Below are 18,335 nucleotides of genomic sequence, written 5' to 3' on the forward strand. Positions count from 1 at the left end.
GAAATGGAGAGAAAACGACGGCTACGCTTGAAAATGGATAGAAAACTTCAAGGCACTGAGAGAAGGATTTTTTTTGAAAAAAAACCTAGAAGGCCTATTTAACCAGGAGTAAGTTCTCTCTCTCTCATGGAAGTACAATATAAATCTGGCCGTCTCTTTCTCCCTGTATTCTAGTTTTAATGCTCCATTTAATTTAATGAATTTTGCATTGTTTTATATTTTGATTTAATGCTTCAGTTATTATCACTCTGGATATGTTTTTATTTTCATCATCTTGTATCAGATCTATGTTTGCAATGGCGAAGATTGAATTTTTTTTCTTCGAAATCTTCATTTCTGAGTAATTTAAAATAATTAAAAGTATTTTTTATTTTCATTTTCCCTGGTTGTTCGTGATTGTTGTTGATCTGTTTGATTATCCTTTGATTTGTTGATTTATCGTCTTGAACTTGAGGTAGACAATGTAAATATTTACCCGTACGTAAAGTTGATGAAATAAATCTTATTTTGGCTGACTATTTTTAATCTCAGTAGAAAAATATGTATTATTTTCGCCTACATTTTGGTCAGTAAATATTGTTTCACCGACTAATTATACGTTAGTGGGAAAACAATTTGGCCGACAAAAGACTATTATTGACTAATTTTATTGGGTCGGTAAAGATTTTGCCGACCAAGTAATTCTATTGGTCATTATAAGAGAGTTTTCATCGACTAGAATTTGGTTGGTTGGGGAAAATTGGTCGGGAAAGCTATATTTTCTTGTATACATCATAGTGATCCTCATATTTGAATATTTCGACCATTTTCGAGCACCTTATAGTATTTTCAAGGCTTACGAATATTCTATTTTATCCCCAAAATTTTAATTCACCATGTGTAGAGACACTATTGTTAAGATAATAAACTCTATACGAATAGATAGAAGAAAGCTCAATATCTCACTATTGCATAAGGTAGGTCAAATCTATGTAAATACAGAATTAGTATCTAAACAATTTTTCTTTATTTCAAAACCCCATTAAAGGTACACACATACACGCAACACACTGAGATAGTTATAGGGGATAGTATGAGAAACCGCAAATCACCAGCAAATGGAAAAGCTTTGAGTTAGTTTACTTTCAAGAATCCAATGAATTCAAACTTTAACTTTAATAATATTTTAAGGGTGGTTTGTGTTATTCGACAATCTAATAAACTTTATAGGGGTAGGTATGTGTGACTCGAACTTGAAATAAGGGAGGTTTGTGTATTTATTGAAAACGATTGGGATTTAAAACTTGAAATAAGAAAGGCTTTTGTAATTTTTGAACATAGATGATGTTTATAAACTTGTTGAAAACCTAATTTTACCGCACTTGTTCTTGTCATGCCGCTTGCTCTAAGAGTACGTTGCTAGGAATGGCTCAGTGCCGGGTGGCATGGTTTGCTAGGGACTTTCAAAAGATGCAATAAGTATTAAAATATCTTCATGTTCTGCTCCAATTTTCTCATTTCACTAATTTATTATTTTCTACCTATCTTATTTATTTTACTGTGATTTAAATTAAAAACAGAAAACAATTAAAAATAAGAGTTGACACAGGGCCATGTTTTAAAATATAAATTAAATTTAGAAACTAAAATGTCAAAAACAAGATTCAAGGAAGGGTATGGATTTTTAATTACAATACAAGTTTTAAGGACATAAAAATAAAGATAAGTTGATGGGGAATAGGTCCCAGCTTCGATTTCCCAATCCTCTACGTCAACGCCACCCATTATTAGGATATTTGTGTTAAAACAAAAGTTTTGAGAAAGTTTTATAAATTCAATTTATTTATTTAGTTACCATTTTAATTTAATTTGTGTTAGTTATAATATAAAAAAATATTTATATAAACTATTACATTTTACCAGCTATTTTACGTTGCTATATTATTATTTGATTTTATCAGTAGCTAAATGTCAAATTACAAAGAGTAGAAGATATACTTGAGTTTCAAGAATTCACAATTTCATATGAACTTGTAAGCCAATCTTGCGAAACAACAACATAGCAAACCTAAGTTAAAACAAGAAGAAAACTTCTTTGTAAAGAAAATCCTGACTAGTAGTATTGTGTGAAATGTACAAAATACATAAAAACAATTCATTTCTTTACTTATCCAGACATCACACATGAGAAGATGGTTAGTGTACTAGCATATCAGAAACATTGTGCCATAGTTTGTCGATGTTGTGGATTGGAGTTCATGCATTCAATTGCAAGTTTAACAACAAACATCAAAATCACCTCTTCTTCTCGAGTGGGATAAAGAATGTGTCGATCCAACAAATCTTCCATCCGTAAATCTCCATTTGATGGAGTTGTTATGTATTGAATGTATTCAGCTGGATGCTTTCCTTTGATCACTTCCAATGCTAACACTTCAAAGCTATACACGTCACACTTTTTCGTAACCTTCATTGTGAATACAAGTTCTGCCCAAAAAATAGGGAAAGAATACAATCAAAATCATGTATATATATTCCGTGAATGAAATTAAGAAAAAGAAATATTACCTGGAGCAAAATAACCATATGTGCCTGCAAGAGAGCTGAAATTCGATGAATTGCATATAAAAAACTAAGCAGTGCCAAAATCTGAAACATGAGCCTCGTACTATGAATCAAGCAAAATGTTGTTGCTGGATATGTCTCGATGAACAATTGGAGGAGAACAACTATGATGCATGTAAGACAAAGCATGAGCCACGCCCTTCAGGATATTAACCCTTTTAGGCCAATCCAATTTCTTGGCTTCTTCATCCACGCTTAGAGTTTTTGCCAAACTACCTCTATCGAGGTATTCATAGACCAAAAGTGAGTTTTGATCATTTGAGCAAAAGCCGTAAAGTTTCACAATGTTTCGGTGCCTAATTTCTGTCATTACTCATATTTCACTCAGGAAAGCTTCAAAGTTTGCCATTTGAGAAGATAAATGAAGTCTTTTAACTGCTACTGTAACCATTTCAGATGATAAATTTTTTTCCCTTCTATTGTCTTTTTTGATGAAAGTTCTGCCTTGTAAACCTTTCCACATCCTCCCTCTCCAATACAAAATGCTGGATCAAATCCATTTGTGGCCTCTTAGATGTCTTTATACCTGAGTTTCCATTGAGTATGGTGAGCAAATCATCATCTACCTTCATTGGATTCTTCCTTCTGCATTTATACAGGATGAGGATCTCGATGAATGCATATAGAAGTAAAGCACAAAGAAGAGAGGTTGCAATTGTCAAAATGGGCCTGTGCTCATTCCACATATTCTTGTTTTTAATCGGGAACGGTTTTACATGGTTGTAATCCTGCAATATTGCCACACCCTAGTTCCCTTGTAGTTGTTCTATAGAGACATTTTGAAAGGCTCTGTCGCTAGGAACTGGATCCTCCAACTAAATAGAAGATATATCAATGTCCACCGAGCTTGGAATTTCTTCAAAACTCTTAGGAATAAGTCCTAAGAGGTGATTGTGGGAGAGGTTTATTAGTTCCAGGCTTGTCAAAACTCATAGTTGAGATGGTATTTCTCCGGTGAGTAGATTATTACTCATATCCAACTCGGACAAATGGATTAACTTACCAAGCTGATGAGGGATTCTTTGGCTTAAATAGTTGAAGCTCAAATTCAAGTAATGCAACTACTCAGAGTTCGCTAAATTTCCCGATATCTGACCTATTAGTCTGTTTCTAGAAAGGTCAAGGTTTTCTAGCTATGAAAGCGATCCCAATTCTTTAGGTATACCTCCAGAAAGTTGGTTATCCTCTAAATATAGATTTAGAAGTAAACTTAACCTTCCAATTTCCTTCGAGATCTCTCCATGCAACTTGTTTGAAGAAAGATCACTTGCAGTTGACTTAAACTTCCAAATTCTAGGGGAATGCTCCCTGTAAGGTTATTCTTTGCAATTTTTAGAGCTTGTAGTTGTTTGTCATGACCCTAGACGTTCGAGAGTTCACCATAGAAATTATTGCTACTTATGTCCATGAAGATCAAATTTGGATATATACTAAATTCTTCGAAAATATTTCCAAAAAGTTGGTTGTGATCAAACCGGAGTCTAACTAAACTCGAGCATTTTCTCAAGCTTTCATGGATTGTACCTGAAAATCTATTGGAGCTCACAATAAATATTTCTAATATTCTTCCACCACATAAGTCTGGCAAATTACCCGAAAAACGATTAGAGAACATAGACACATTGACCAGTTTCTTCAATTTCCCTAGTTCACTTGGAATGGAATCAGAGAGTTGGTTTTCAGATAGACTAAAAAGTTTTAAATGGTTAAGGTTCCCGAATTAAACCAAGATTTGACCTGTGAGATAATTATTACCCAATCCAAACTTCTGAAGTGATGTCAACTTCCCCAACTCACGAGGAATGGGACCAGAAAGTTGATTAGTATGGAGATACCGAATTCTTAAACTAGTTAGTCCACTCAATGAAGTTGGAATTTGACCCGTGAGCTGATTCATGCTCAATTCCAAGTCCTGGAGCGATGTCAATTTCCCCAACTCAGGAGGAATGGGACCAAAAAGTTTATTAATATGTAGATACATAGTTCTTAAACTAGTTAATCCACTCAACAAAGATGGAGTTTGATCCGTTAGATGATTCATGCTCAATTCCAAGTCCTGGAGCGATGTCTACTTCCCCAACTCATGAGGAATGGGACCAGAAAGTTGATTAGTATCTTGATATAGAGTTCTTAAACTAGTTAATCCACTCAACGAAGATGGAATTTGACCAGTGAGATGATTCGTGCTCAATTCCAAGTCCTGGAGCGATGTCAACTTCCCCAACTCAGGAGGAATGGGACCAGACAATTGATTAGTATGGAGATATAGAGTTCTTAAACTAGTTAATCCGCTCAACAAAGATGGAATTTGACGTGTGAGATGATTCATGTCAATTCCAAGTCTTAGAACGATGTCAACTTCCCCAATTCAGGAGGAATGGTACCAGAAATATGATTAGTATGGAGATATAGAGTTCTTAAACCAGTTAATCTACTCAACGAAGCTGGAATTTGACCTATGAGATGGTTTGTGCTTACTCCTAGGTCTTGGAGCGATGTCAAATTTCCCAACTCAGGAGGAATGGGACCAGAAAGTTTATTACTAGTGAGATACAAAGTTCTTAAACTAGTAAGTTTGCTCAACGATGATAGAATTTGACTCGTGAGATGATTCATGCTCAATTCCAAATCCTGGAGCGATGTTAACTTCCCCAACTCAGGAGGAACTGGACTAGAAAGATTATTAATATAGAGATACATAGTTCTTAAACTAGTTAATCTACTCAATGAAGTTGGAATTTGACCAGTGCGATGGTTTGTGCTCAGTCCTAAGTCCTAAAGCGATGTCAAATTTCCCAACTCGGGAGGAATGGGACCAGAAAGTTTATTACTAGTGAGATCCAGAGTTCTTAAACTAGTTAATCTGCTCAAGGAAGTTGGAATTTGACCCGTGAGATGATTGGTTGATAAATCGAGATAGTTGAGTTTGGAGAGCTTTCCTATTCGTGCTGGGATAGTTCCTGTAAGCTGATTGGTAGATAAACCAAGATAGACAAGTTTGGAGAATTTACCAATTTGAGGTGGACCAAAGAGGTGGTTGAGTGAGAGATCTATATAAGCAAGATTTGGGAAAGATGAGAACGGGAACTCATAGAAGAAGGCTTGAATGCTTGCATTTGTGAGGTTCAGCCTATTGACACTTCCATTGATGCAAGAAACTCCAAACCAATTGCATGGACTAGAACTTGCTTTTGGATGGCTAGAAAAATTGGTGGAATTCTTAGTTTCAAGATTCCACGATTTTAGTATCGTGTTGTTATGATTTATAAAACTAGCTTTCCATTTCAACAAAGCATTGGCTTCAGCAAAAGAAGCAGAAGCAGTAGGTTCAATAAAAATAAAGAAGAAGAAGAGTGCGAAACTATAGTACTTTAGCATGGTTGTACTAGGATTTCTGGACAAATTATCATGCTATGAAAGTTTAATTTTTAGACTCATAATTATTATTATTTGGGGGGGGGGGGGTCAGGAACTTTAAGATTTTTAACGTGCTAAAGACTTCATAAGTCAAGATTTGTCTTTCAAAGTAAATATCATTCTTCATTATCAATAATTGTTGGTAATTAACTTAGATTGCAGTATCCTGTTAAGACGACCTTGACCAAATAAATATTACTAAAATCATAGTGTACTATTAACGAAAAACTTGTGGTAATAATTTGTGGAAAATACTTATATGAATCTTCTACAAAATATATATTTATGGGTTTTAATTAATGCATTGTTGCATAAAGAACACATATATTGAAATTTTCATATCTTGGATACAAATTATATCAGACAAAGTTGAGGGAAAAAAGAGAAAAATAAACTTTTATTGATAATTATCTATACAAATTACATATTATAGAGAGGAAAAAAAAAGATCTAGTTACATAGCTGTAAAATTGATCACTTAGTTTCAGAATTACAAATTCAATAATATGTAAATATTGCTATATGAAAATAAAGGTCAGGAAAAAAAATTTAAAAATAGCCTAGGCCAAAAATAAGTTATTGATTTCATGAATTTGATTGTTTTTCTCACTCTAACTTTTTCATTTAATTTAATTTTAATACATAATTAAATGTTGTGTAAATATTTAACGAGGTGAACCATCCATTAAAGTTTTTGTCTATATATGTGATCTCACTTTTTCTTTTTCTTTTTTTTAATTCAAGTGTAAATTTCGTCCGACTAATTTGGAGGAGTGACGACCTTCTCCCTTGGTTCGCCACTTGTCGGATGGCGCCACAATTTATACACACTTAGATTGGACATTCAAGATATAGTTATCCTCACTGTGGATCCTTTTACAACATGATTACTGGCCCCGAAAGGGATGTAGAGTGCACATAACACTCCTTTCATACGTCATCTATGTGATCTCACCTTTTATGGGTATTAGAGGTGGACAAAGTTAAAATTAAGAAAATATAGTAGGGGTATCAAACCTTTAAAAAATGTGTAGTTAGATCCCAACACTTTTATTCTTAGCACCTACATCCTGAACTTTTTAATATATGTGCACAAGAAGAATCATTAATGGTTTACATCCAAGGTACATTGGTATTCTTAATGCAAGGTATATTGGTATTTTTACATTTAATTAACTACAAAAAATTTAATAATTTTAACAAAAAATAATTAATAAGAGAAATAAAATATTTATCTTCCCCATTCCAAACCATAAACTGTTTAATAATGTTATTTATCACTATTGGTTTTATAACACCGGTCTAGATGATACTTAATTGGTGTTAAATAAGAGACACAATTAAATGAATCATATAATTCCATCGTCAATTAATCCTATCACATTATGACAGTTGGACTGGTGTTCAACATCACTTAAAACCACAAAAACTTAGCCCCAACTCACACGGTCACCGAAACTGCTACCAACTAGGTGATTTCTCCCCTTGCAACCCGAACCACCCTCGACCCCACTACCACCTCGTCGACAAAAATAATTCGACCATCGTTATCACTAATTCCCACAACCCACCAACACCACTGTCACTCCCCCACAAGCAACACCATTCTTAGATCTATTAGACATTTGCATGACAATTTTTCTTTCTACATGTAGCAATCCTGATCTGAATATATATATAGTACACTAGAGCAATCTTTTTCTATCCTTTTTTATTTGAATAATTCTACTTGTACATAAGGAGTTACATAAAATTTTACAGATCATCAGGTGTCAAAAATAGGGAATTTTTTCTTTTTAAATTTGATAGAAGAAATTTTGATCCAATCATATCTCACCCATCATGTTTATGTTGTAATATACATATAACACAACTAATTTTACTATAGCAGATTCGTTTCTTTTCTTTTGCCTTTTTCGTCTGCCATTCATGACTATTTTAAACCCCTGTTTGGCCCCCATTAATTTTCATTCCACTACATTTCATTTTTCTCTCTCCTATTTTCAACCACACAATCTTCCATAAAATAATATTACACGTAAATTAAAAAAAATCTTCATTTTTAACCACCCATTTTTCAAAAAAATACTATTCCACCCATTTTCATTTTTACAAAATGGGGGCCAAACGGAGGCTAAATTGTACTATATTAATTAATATGTTTGATTTTCAATCTTTATTCTGCTTAGCACTTTCCTCCTCTTTTTAGTAGAATAGAAAGTAAGAAAAAATTGTTCTTTCGGTGAAATGGTTTGTGAAAGACATCTCCATTAAACTCCATTAAAATTAAATTTTTAGGAAAAATGAAATTTGGAATATTAGTGAATTTTTGAAGAATTTTTGGTCAAAAGAGAAGAAAATTTTTTATATTTATGTGTGATACTATTTTATTGAAAAATGTGTAACCATGTTGAGGATGAGGTATCCAGCGAAGTAGTCCAGTGTGCTCCTGCTGCATCTTATCCCCCACCCTCTACCGATTCTTTCAATTTTGTTACTATTATATGATCCTTCAAGCTTGCTCATGCAATGTCCAATTCATTTAAATCCAACCTATCTGTACAAATACATTACGCATTCTATTAATGATGTCAACGTGAACGACACTAGCTTGGACTTAAGAGGGCCTGGTGGGGCTGCCTATGAAAATGAATCATGCAGGATTTGATGATACCGCAAGGAGAAAAATAAACAAAATTCAAAAATAATACAGTCTTCGTGTCAAGGACCACAGCTTCAAAGGCACCCCGCGAAACATTGTCCTGTCCCAATTTTAGATAGGCATGTGATCCAAAATGGATTGAGACTAGCCGTATACAAAACTCAGGACAACGCATGTCGATAAGTGGGCCCTTTTGTATATCTTTCAACAATGAGTGACTCGATTGATACCACTAATTATTTAGGTTGTTTTATTGATTATTTATAAGCAGCATTTTCATTCCCATTTCTTTTCACCTCTAATTATTATTAACGATTGGACTTACTACTTAAGAAAAAGTAACTTAAATATAAATTATAAGCGAAAAAATTATATCAACAGAGGATAATTAACCTAACAAGTAAAATGATGTGTAGTAAATATCTATGCATACACCTAATAGTACATATCAAGACAGTCGTGACACGATCAATCCCAAGTTGCCTTAATGGATCCGAAACATGATGTGCGTCGATGGCAAATGCCAAGTACGCACCGAACCCACCACAAACACTTTAATATGTAGTAATCAAATAAAGAGCCAACAAAAAATTTTAATTTGCTTTACGAGAAAATGTCCCATATGCACAAAATAAGTATAATATGCGTCGAGCCCATTAGACTAAGACATATAACTCCAATGACTTATTCGATGTAATAAGTAGTAAATATGTGCTCAAAAAGAAATTAAAACTGCATGAACTCACAAAATGAGTCATGCAACTGATTATGGTACGTGGTTCAACTCGATGGATCAACCAACTCCAATTGCTACTCCAACTCAACTACTATCTACTAAGAAAAAGGATCATATAATATATGAATTTGTATCTCAATAAGTGGAGAATTTACAAATAAGTATATTTTCCCATTTAAACATTTTTGCTGAAAAATCTTATTTATGAAAAAAAATTTATGAAACAATTTATAAAACAATTTATGAAAAAAAAAATCAACGAAAGCAAAAACACAACATTCCAAACAAAAATGCAAACATTATCAAACAATATTCCAAATGAAAATGCAAACATTATCCCGATTTCCAATTGTAAAATACATATTTAACAAACAATATTATGAATATAACAATACCAAACTTTTTCTTCATTCTTGATTGTTGTGCATCGAAGTTACTTGATTCATTCTTTCCCACAAGTCTTACTAGCATAAATCAATACTCAAAGTTGATTCCTATATAGTAAATAAGAAATGTAAGCAGAGAATACAATGATATTACCTATTTTAGAATGGTCTTAACTAAGATTTAAATTAAAAAAATGTACCCCCTTCGTTAGCTTCCTCCTCGCTAAACGTTGCACAAGCTCCAAAGTATAATGAAGGAGTAGAATTTTCTATATACAATAGAAAAAATAATAATAAAAGGAAGTTCATAAATAACAAATATAAAACAATAAATCCTACAATGAATATCAGTCCAATGCCAATCCCGAGCACACATTAAAACTTCTACAGTCTTCGGGTTAAGCCTATTTCTATGTGGACTCACAAATCTACCACTTCAACTAAACGCCGACTCACATGCCATAGTAGATACTTGAATGGCTAATAAATCTCTTGCAACCTTCTGTAAAGTCGGATATTTTATTGACTTTGCTTTCCACCATGTCAATAAATCAAAACTATCCGTCCTTGGCAATACAACTTGTCTAGAAAAACATCGAAATCTATTTTTACATTATCAGCAGTAATAGAATGGCTAACAAATGTATCAAAACCAGCCATGCGAGAGTGTTTTCCAGGGGTAGTAGACGACTCTAATTGTGAAGATGATGAAGACCGAGATATATTTTCTTTCGAATGATGTGAGACCAATAGTGAAAAAGTTCATAAGATAACAAAAAATTTCAGAAGATATACGAGAATAGCTTAAAGTCTATTTAATAAAACTATTGTACCTCAAAATTTGGCTTTGAAGCCTCCAAGAATCATCTATATAATGTGTGGTGATAGCCATAAATCCCTTCTTTTGATTGGATGTCCACATATCAGTAGTGACTACTATTTGGTCCCCTCTAACAAGCCCATTACTTTCGTTCTCTCGTAATCACAAATTTTCAAGATATCAGCCTTGATGGTATTACGAGAAACAACTTTTAATAATAATTGAATTGTATTATAAAATTTTCTAAACCCATAATGGTCAACCATGGAGAGAGGATATTCATGTAGGATGATCATATTTGCAAGTTCGTTCCTACCTCTTGATCAAAATTAAATCCCTACATTACAGTCCTACCACTAGGTTCTTTAAATTGATTCAAAAACATTTGTTTGACATCCTTCTGACCTCGAAGAGGACACCTATCCAAATTAGCATGTAAATGACTTGTCCCCTTTTTTGACTTACCCCCAACTGTTGCTTGGATTGATTACAAATTGCTTTGGGCACATTATTAATTCTTTGTGGCTTGAAATGCTGCCACACTGGAGAGGTCAATTTTCTTTTTCTAATTTCCTCGATCGGCTCCTCATCATCACCTAAATATATATGAGTAAAATTTGCATTTATCTCAGTTGAAATTTGTGAACTACCCTGTGTACTTGTTGATGTATCCTCTTGAATGCCATTAGCGATGTCTCCAACTTGAACGGAAGCACTTCCAACTGAAGTGCAAGGAGTCGGAATAGAAGAGGCCGATCCATGGCAAGACATATGAATACATGAAAAATAAACAAAACATTATGTACATATACAATATATTACAAAGAAGGAAGGTTATAGATTACAATATATTTGTTCTCTAAATAAATCAATCTACAAAGAAGGAAGGTTCAAATACTTGCATTGTTTTTTCTTCGAATCTATTTGATTCATCATATGCTAACCCCCACCCCCTTTTTTTCTTTTAGGTGTACCTAATTAATTGGTTTGCTCAACTAATACTCTTTGTTTTCAATTCCTTTCATTATAAGTTCAAGTACCCTCCAATTGAGGATAAACATTAATGAGAACTTCACCCACTAACTAGTGCACTGAAGAAATTTACAAAAATTAAGTTCAGAACAATCGTAAACATAAGAGACTTCAACATTACAACGAAGCATTATTGAGGATAAACATTAATGAGAACTTCACCACTAAACTAATGTAGTAGTACATAGCCACTCTTCTTACTTAGTGTACATGCTCATCGGCATAGATTGTGATTTTTAATACATTATTTTCAAGTTCAATTTACCGTTCTCCTACAAAAATGCATCATATCCTACACATTCTCTAGAATCAGCAAGAGATAAATTTATCACTTGTACTAAAAAAAAGAAGTCCAAAACGGCCAACATAAATGAAAACAAAAACAAAAACAATTGGAAAAGAAATATGTAAAAAAATACACTCTTAAGTTGGAAAAGAGCAGTTACCTCAGAAAAGGGGGCCGACTGCGTGCGTTTGGCGTTCCGAAGACGACGAGTTTTGTGAATTTTGTGGTCCGTCTGACTGTCTATCTGTGACTCTGTGGAGTGTGGCGACTGATTATGAATCTATGATTGGAGTGTAGGGTTTGTTAGTTTGTATAATTTTGCAATGGGCTGAGGGTCAGGTAAATGGGCTGGGTCAAGTAAATATAATGGGCATAATTTTGTTTTAGGCTTGATAGTGATAGAAAAATAGTGGAAAGCCCAATAATCAATTCTCCATTTTTTTTATAATGGGTAATTGGTTTGATTTCGGGACGATGGCGTAAATACCATACCGGACCCGCCCTGGAGGGGTTCATTAAAATCAAATACCATACCTGCTCCATTGTACCATCGGCTTAGTTTTTTCGCCCCATTCAATTCGGTTAACCACGGTTTTTGATTTTGACAGTTCAAATTGTCATCCCTATATTCTCCATCATTTTTCTTTATAAACCAAATAGTTTCATAGAAAGTTACAAAAAATTGAATAGTACTAAAAGTGCAATAAAATAGCAAGTTTTGACTCCCTACGTTCTGAATTTCAGATTTGCACTTTATTTTGAATTTTAAATATAGAGAATTCATTTGCAGTTCTAGAAAATTTACTTTTAATGGCAATAATTTTCATTGTGAATGTCAAAATTTTATCGTGGAATATAATCAAGGGCCAAAAAAAATTTGTCACAGGATAGTCGTAAAGGTCCATTATAAAATGTATTTATCGAAAAAATGTATGTTTGTCATTGAACATAAACATTCAACATGCAAAAAAAAAGAAAAAAAAGAAAAAAAAAGAAAAAAAAAAGAAATTATTGTTCATATTCTTCAAATTTGGTTGTTACTTTTCATTTAAATGGCAAGAATGTGGTTGATGATTACCAATAACAAAAATTTTGTTCTTAAAATCTCATAAAAAACCAAACATTTTTTTTTAAATAAAGTCATTTAAAATATATTAACATCAACAATTTGTAATTAATTTTGTTATTAAATTTATTTTTGTTTTCTTTTTCCCTTGTCGTTAAAAATATGTCATTTTTATCTATCAATATCAAGAATCTAACTTTATAATGCACGTAAGTGAAACTCAAATACAAACATAATACTTCAAAAATTGCGCCCCCCTCCCAAAAAAAAGTAACTCTAAGCCCAAATATCTATGCATACACCTAGAAGTAGTCTACGTATAAATACAGTTGTGACACGATCAATCCCAAATTACCCTAGTGGACCCAAAACATGATGTGCGTCGATGATAAATGCCAAGTAGGTGCCGAACCCATCGTCAACACTAACTTCGTCCTGCTACGACTGTAATAATTTTCTAAAAGATTTGATAGAGTTCCCCTTGTAATGTGCACTAAACATGCTTGAAAAAAAAAATTCCCAAGCATGCACATATGATGTGAAATGTGGAATACGTGACCCTTTTAATATGTAGTAATCAAATAAAGAGCCAACAAAAAATTTTAATTTCCTTATGGGAAAAAGTCCCAAATGCACAAAATAAGTATAATATGTATTGAGCCCATTAGACTAATACATATAACTCCAAATGACTTATTCGATGTAATAAGTAATAAATATGTGCTCAAAAAGAAATTAAAATTGCATGAACTCACAAAATGAATCATACAATTGATTATGGTACGTGGTTCGACTCAACAGATCAACCAACTCCAATTCCTGCTCCAACTCAACTACTACCTACTAAGAAAAAGGATGATATAATATGAGTTTGTATTACAGTAAGTGGACAGTTTACAAATTTGTATATTTTCCCATTTATACATTTTTGCTGAAAAATCTTATTTATTCTATTACAACTAGTAAAATCATTTAATCTTTATTCTAAATAATCAACTGTAAATTATTTTAAATATATGTAATCTGATATCAATAAAAATTTGAGTGAAACGGTCATTTCACAATTCTATAATGTGAAACATTTATTTTTTAAATTTAGCAACTAAAATCTATAATTTGAAATTTGATAAACTATAATAATATAGAAAAATAATACCAAATGGTACCTGAAATAACCATACCCACATACCAATTAATATCAAAGTACATGGAAAGGTTATTCATAATTTGAAAATTCTTAAATTCTGAAATACTGTAATTTTGTAATGTAATTCTATAATTCTAGTCATATGCGAAGTAGAGTTGTCTAAAGACTATAATATGATTATACACTTTGAAAACACGTTAACACTTGTGCAAATTAGGATAAAATCATGTCAATACTTTCTAGTAATTGAAATAATCACTTGATATTGTAAAAGAATAAGATATGAAAGAAAATCCAACACTTGAAGAAGTGTATATCATCTCCTACACTTCAATGGCTGGCACTTGCTACTCGTTATTTTATTTTTCTTTCTTCTTCTTTCCTTTTTTTCTCTTTTTCGGTTTCTCTCTGCTTCCAATTTCTTCCATACCCAATTAGAAAATGTATCCATTTTCCTTTTATGTTAATACATTAATATTGTATAATTGCAAGTCAAGTCCTTAAATCCTAAACTTTCAGCCCTTTAACTCTAAATATATAAACTAAATCTCTAAGTTCCTTTATTATATTATATGTAACCCTTAAGTACGTGTAATTATAATATAGGCCTCATGAAAATTATTTGTTTAAGTCCTCATTTACTTTGAGTTTGACCAAAAACTCTCTTGACTTTGACTAAAAATAAGTAGGCTGTAATAATCTTATCCCTTAAAAGGAATTTCATCCTTTAAATTCAATCAGCTAAGATTCGAAAACATAAAGATATAGCACATACATCTAATCCTTGCTCTCTCTTGTAGCCTCTTCTCTTCATGGTTCCTCTAGAGGACAAAAACTAGTAAACTTATCTTGATTGGTAGAACTTCCTCGGAGTCTTGCATTTCCTACTTTTTCTAATAGATCTGACCATTTTTGGCCCCTGAAGTTTTAACTCTTTCTGCTAAGAAATGCGCTTCACCTTATATGATCTATAAATATCTAACATTCCTTCCCATTTCTTTAATGCCTGCAAATTATCTAAGGTAACTATTAGGTCTAAGTACAAGTTCCTTTTCCAAAATCCCACTTAATTGATTTATAATTAGGATCTAGGTGTCGGGTGTTCATAGCATCTTTGAATGGAATCAAAGTCAGGTCAAGAAGATCAAGTTGAGGAGAGCTCGAATGATTTTAGCAGTGAATGGACAGCTTGCTGGCCACTTGGACAGCGCTCAAGCGGATGGAATAACCAGTGAAACCCTAGATTTCGATTTGAGACTTTTTATAGTGTCAAATAACCTCAAATAATTCATATTATAAATGCTCAAGCCATAGTTCATCCCTATTATATGTTGAGCCTGTTTTTATGCAAGAGAACCTCTTGTTGAAGATCAATTGCAGAATCTATATTTCTCTTGACTCCAAAGAGAAAATCCTCTGAGCCAATTTCACAATTTCAAAACCACTCACTTTAGCTCCAAAGTAATTATACAAATTTACACAAGGAAACACCAAAAAAACCAAATAGATTTATTGGCTAAATTAAATTTCTCAAGACAGTCTACTATAACAAATGTGTGACTTTCGTGTATCTTTATTGGTTTTGCCCTTTTACTATTCTTCTTTTAGTATAATGCAATGTGTGCTTGATTTTTAATATAATTTTTGTTGGTTTTCAGTTGTTATCTAATTCAATATTGAGAGACCTATTATGTTTTTCTCTATTTCGCTTACATTAATCAGCATAATAGTAGTCAATATTTTATTTTAGAAATTCAGATTGTAGCTCATATTAACACTTAATCTGCTTGCTAAATTCACCCCCGTTTACAAACACAGCTACAATATCTAGAATCACATATGACTCTCGTTAACTGTAACTAAACAAATAATATGAATAAAACCTAAAAACCAAGAAAGGCCCAAAAATAATTCACCACATATCAAATATACAATCACAGATTATTCAATTGAAGTTCTAAACTAGCAAAGGAGAAAGCGAAAACCCTTACAAACCCATTGAATATTAATACGCTTCTCAATGTGACTACAAATAAATCAAAACAAATGATTAATATCTTAAAAATTTACATAGAGGTTTTCACAGGTGAGAACAAATAGAGAAAAATGGCGAGCAAACAGGTCCCAAACACAAGACAGAACAATGACTACAGGGTGACTTACCGAAGGTTGAAATGAGAAGAGATAGGCCGGGCAAGAGTAAAAATGAACAGCATTCAGCAACCAGCAATTGAATGATGTGAGAGAGAATAAAGCGGCGCGATCATGGATTGAACCAATCTCTGATCGACTGGATCACTGATTAAATGGGAAAAGGGAAAGGCTATCGGAGGAGGAAAGAAGGGTTTGGCAGAAAAAAAGCTAAAGAGAGAGGTTAGAAAACGAATGGAAAGGAAAAAAGAAAAGGAAAAAAAATATGGCAAGATTTTTAACGACATGCAAAAATGCATGTGGTGAAAACCTCTTTTTTATGTTATATCATTACGGTGTGCAACATTTATGCCATATATCTTTTACGGTATAAATTAACGCATGCCCTAAATAGTTCATTTAAAAAATAATATTTTCTTTATCTATTTATACGACATGAGAATTAGTCACACATATTAAGATTTTATGGCGTGTCCAACATGCATGCCATAAATACTTTATGTAATTGAATTGTTACGTCACATATTTAATGCATGCCGTAAATAATTAATTTTTACAGCATGCCTTATATACACATCGTAAATGAATGTCGTAAAAAGATACTATTGTAGTGATCCTATCCATGATTGCCAATTGATTAGGGATAGAGAAAGAAGGAAAATTAAATCAAATCCAAGATACGAGTCTAAGAACTTGACTGATTTTGCTTTAGTTTTACGTGAAGGCCTTGAACATTCAGAACATATATGCCTAAAACTATTAACTGGATAAGGGCAATGAAGGAAGAAATGCACCCTTAATTGAAGATAAGAATTGGAATTTGGTTAATTTGTCTAATGGTCAAAGAATTGTACAATGCAAGTGGGATTTACAAATTGAAAGAGAGGTCTGACTATATTGAGACATTTTCCCTTGTCATCCAATATAAAACAATACTTAGATTGATTTTAGCATTAGATGTTCAATTCATTTGGGAACTTGAACCACTAGATGTTAAAACTGCTTTCCTCTTTTGGGAATTGGAGGAAAATATCTATGAGTCAACCCTTAGGCTTTGGGGCGAAGAAATACCTTATTTGTATATTGAAGAGGTTTGATGGGTAGATATGTAGATGTTGACTTTGTGGGTGACAAAGATCACTAAAAATCCAACATCACCTATTTTTTTACGATGGGGAATGACTGTATAAACCGAAAAACCGTAAAAGAATGCATTTGCTTGAAAAGGCATTTTGTGGGATTTGAATTTTCTGCATGGTACTCTTATTACTCTCATTGTTAGTCAAATTGCATTATTGCTTATTACAAATCTTGTCCATCATGAGAGATAAATTTATGTCAAGGTAAAGTATCATTTTCTAAAGGTTAAGACAGCTTCAAGTGAAGTTAATCTTGAGAAAATTCATGTTGATGAATGTCCATTTAATATATACGAGAATTAAAATGCTTTCAGTCATAATGTATGTTTAACATTTGTTTATCAATTACATATATTGATAATGGATAATTCTTTTGCGGGTACCTAGGGAATGATGATGATTAGCCTGCCATAAATGTGCAATTTGCCAACTAAAAGATTGCGTGTATTTTGAGAACCAAGGTGAAGATTGAAGGAGAAACGTGTTTTTCCAAAACACAACTTAAAATGGGGACATTTCTGTAATTTGTTCTGTAGGCTTGGAAGGAAGGTCTGAAGTGGCAATAATTGGTCTAAGATATTGATACTTGGATCATTGTTTCTTAAGCTTGCCTATGAACCATTGGATCTAATGAATGACAGTGATCTCCATGGCTTAAGATGACTCTTGGTTAATCTCGTGAGAAGGGAGTAGATTGGTTTTTTGGTTTAGTGATCTTTCAGACTCTCTCATATTTTTCTTTCTCTAAGCCATATACATCTCCTTCTTTTTCGTTGATTCTAGAATAATTTCCAGTGTGCTTAACCTCTGAAAATCCTTGTAAAAGTGTCCTACTACAATAATCGTTAGGCTTGTGATATTGGCTATGTATTGTAGCTCTATTTTGGAT

At 32.8% G+C, this 18,335-nt stretch overlaps 2 protein-coding genes and 1 pseudogene across 2 annotated transcripts; all 3 read right to left on the reverse strand.

The window, feature by feature from the left end:
* Window positions 1-2,191: 2,191 nt before the first annotated feature.
* Window positions 2,192-2,995, reverse strand: LOC111400186 (annotated as a pseudogene).
* Window positions 2,996-4,947: 1,952 nt separating this feature from the next.
* Window positions 4,948-5,304, reverse strand: LOC111400188 (probable leucine-rich repeat receptor-like protein kinase At1g35710). The gene has a single exon (XM_023027613.1). The coding sequence runs from the start codon at window positions 5,302-5,304 to the stop codon at window positions 4,948-4,950; it is 357 nt and encodes a 118-aa protein (XP_022883381.1).
* Window positions 5,305-5,379: 75 nt separating this feature from the next.
* Window positions 5,380-5,982, reverse strand: LOC111400189 (probable leucine-rich repeat receptor-like protein kinase At1g35710). The gene has a single exon (XM_023027614.1). It carries the CDS (start codon window positions 5,980-5,982, stop codon window positions 5,380-5,382), a length of 603 nt encoding a protein of 200 aa, XP_022883382.1.
* Between the last annotated feature and the right edge of the window lie 12,353 nt (window positions 5,983-18,335).

Source organism: Olea europaea, chromosome 10 (genome assembly GCF_002742605.1).
Source record: "Olea europaea var. sylvestris chromosome 10, O_europaea_v1, whole genome shotgun sequence".
Taxonomy (NCBI): Eukaryota; Viridiplantae; Streptophyta; class Magnoliopsida; order Lamiales; family Oleaceae; genus Olea; species Olea europaea.

Bases quoted from the DNA above. Each gene is read 5' to 3' on its own strand.
- LOC111400188 (XM_023027613.1), bottom strand. From the start codon at position 5,304: ATGTATCTCTATATTAATAATCTTTCTAGTCCAGTTCCTCCTGAGTTG.
- LOC111400189 (XM_023027614.1), bottom strand. From the start codon at position 5,982: ATGCTAAAGTACTATAGTTTCGCACTCTTCTTCTTCTTTATTTTTATT.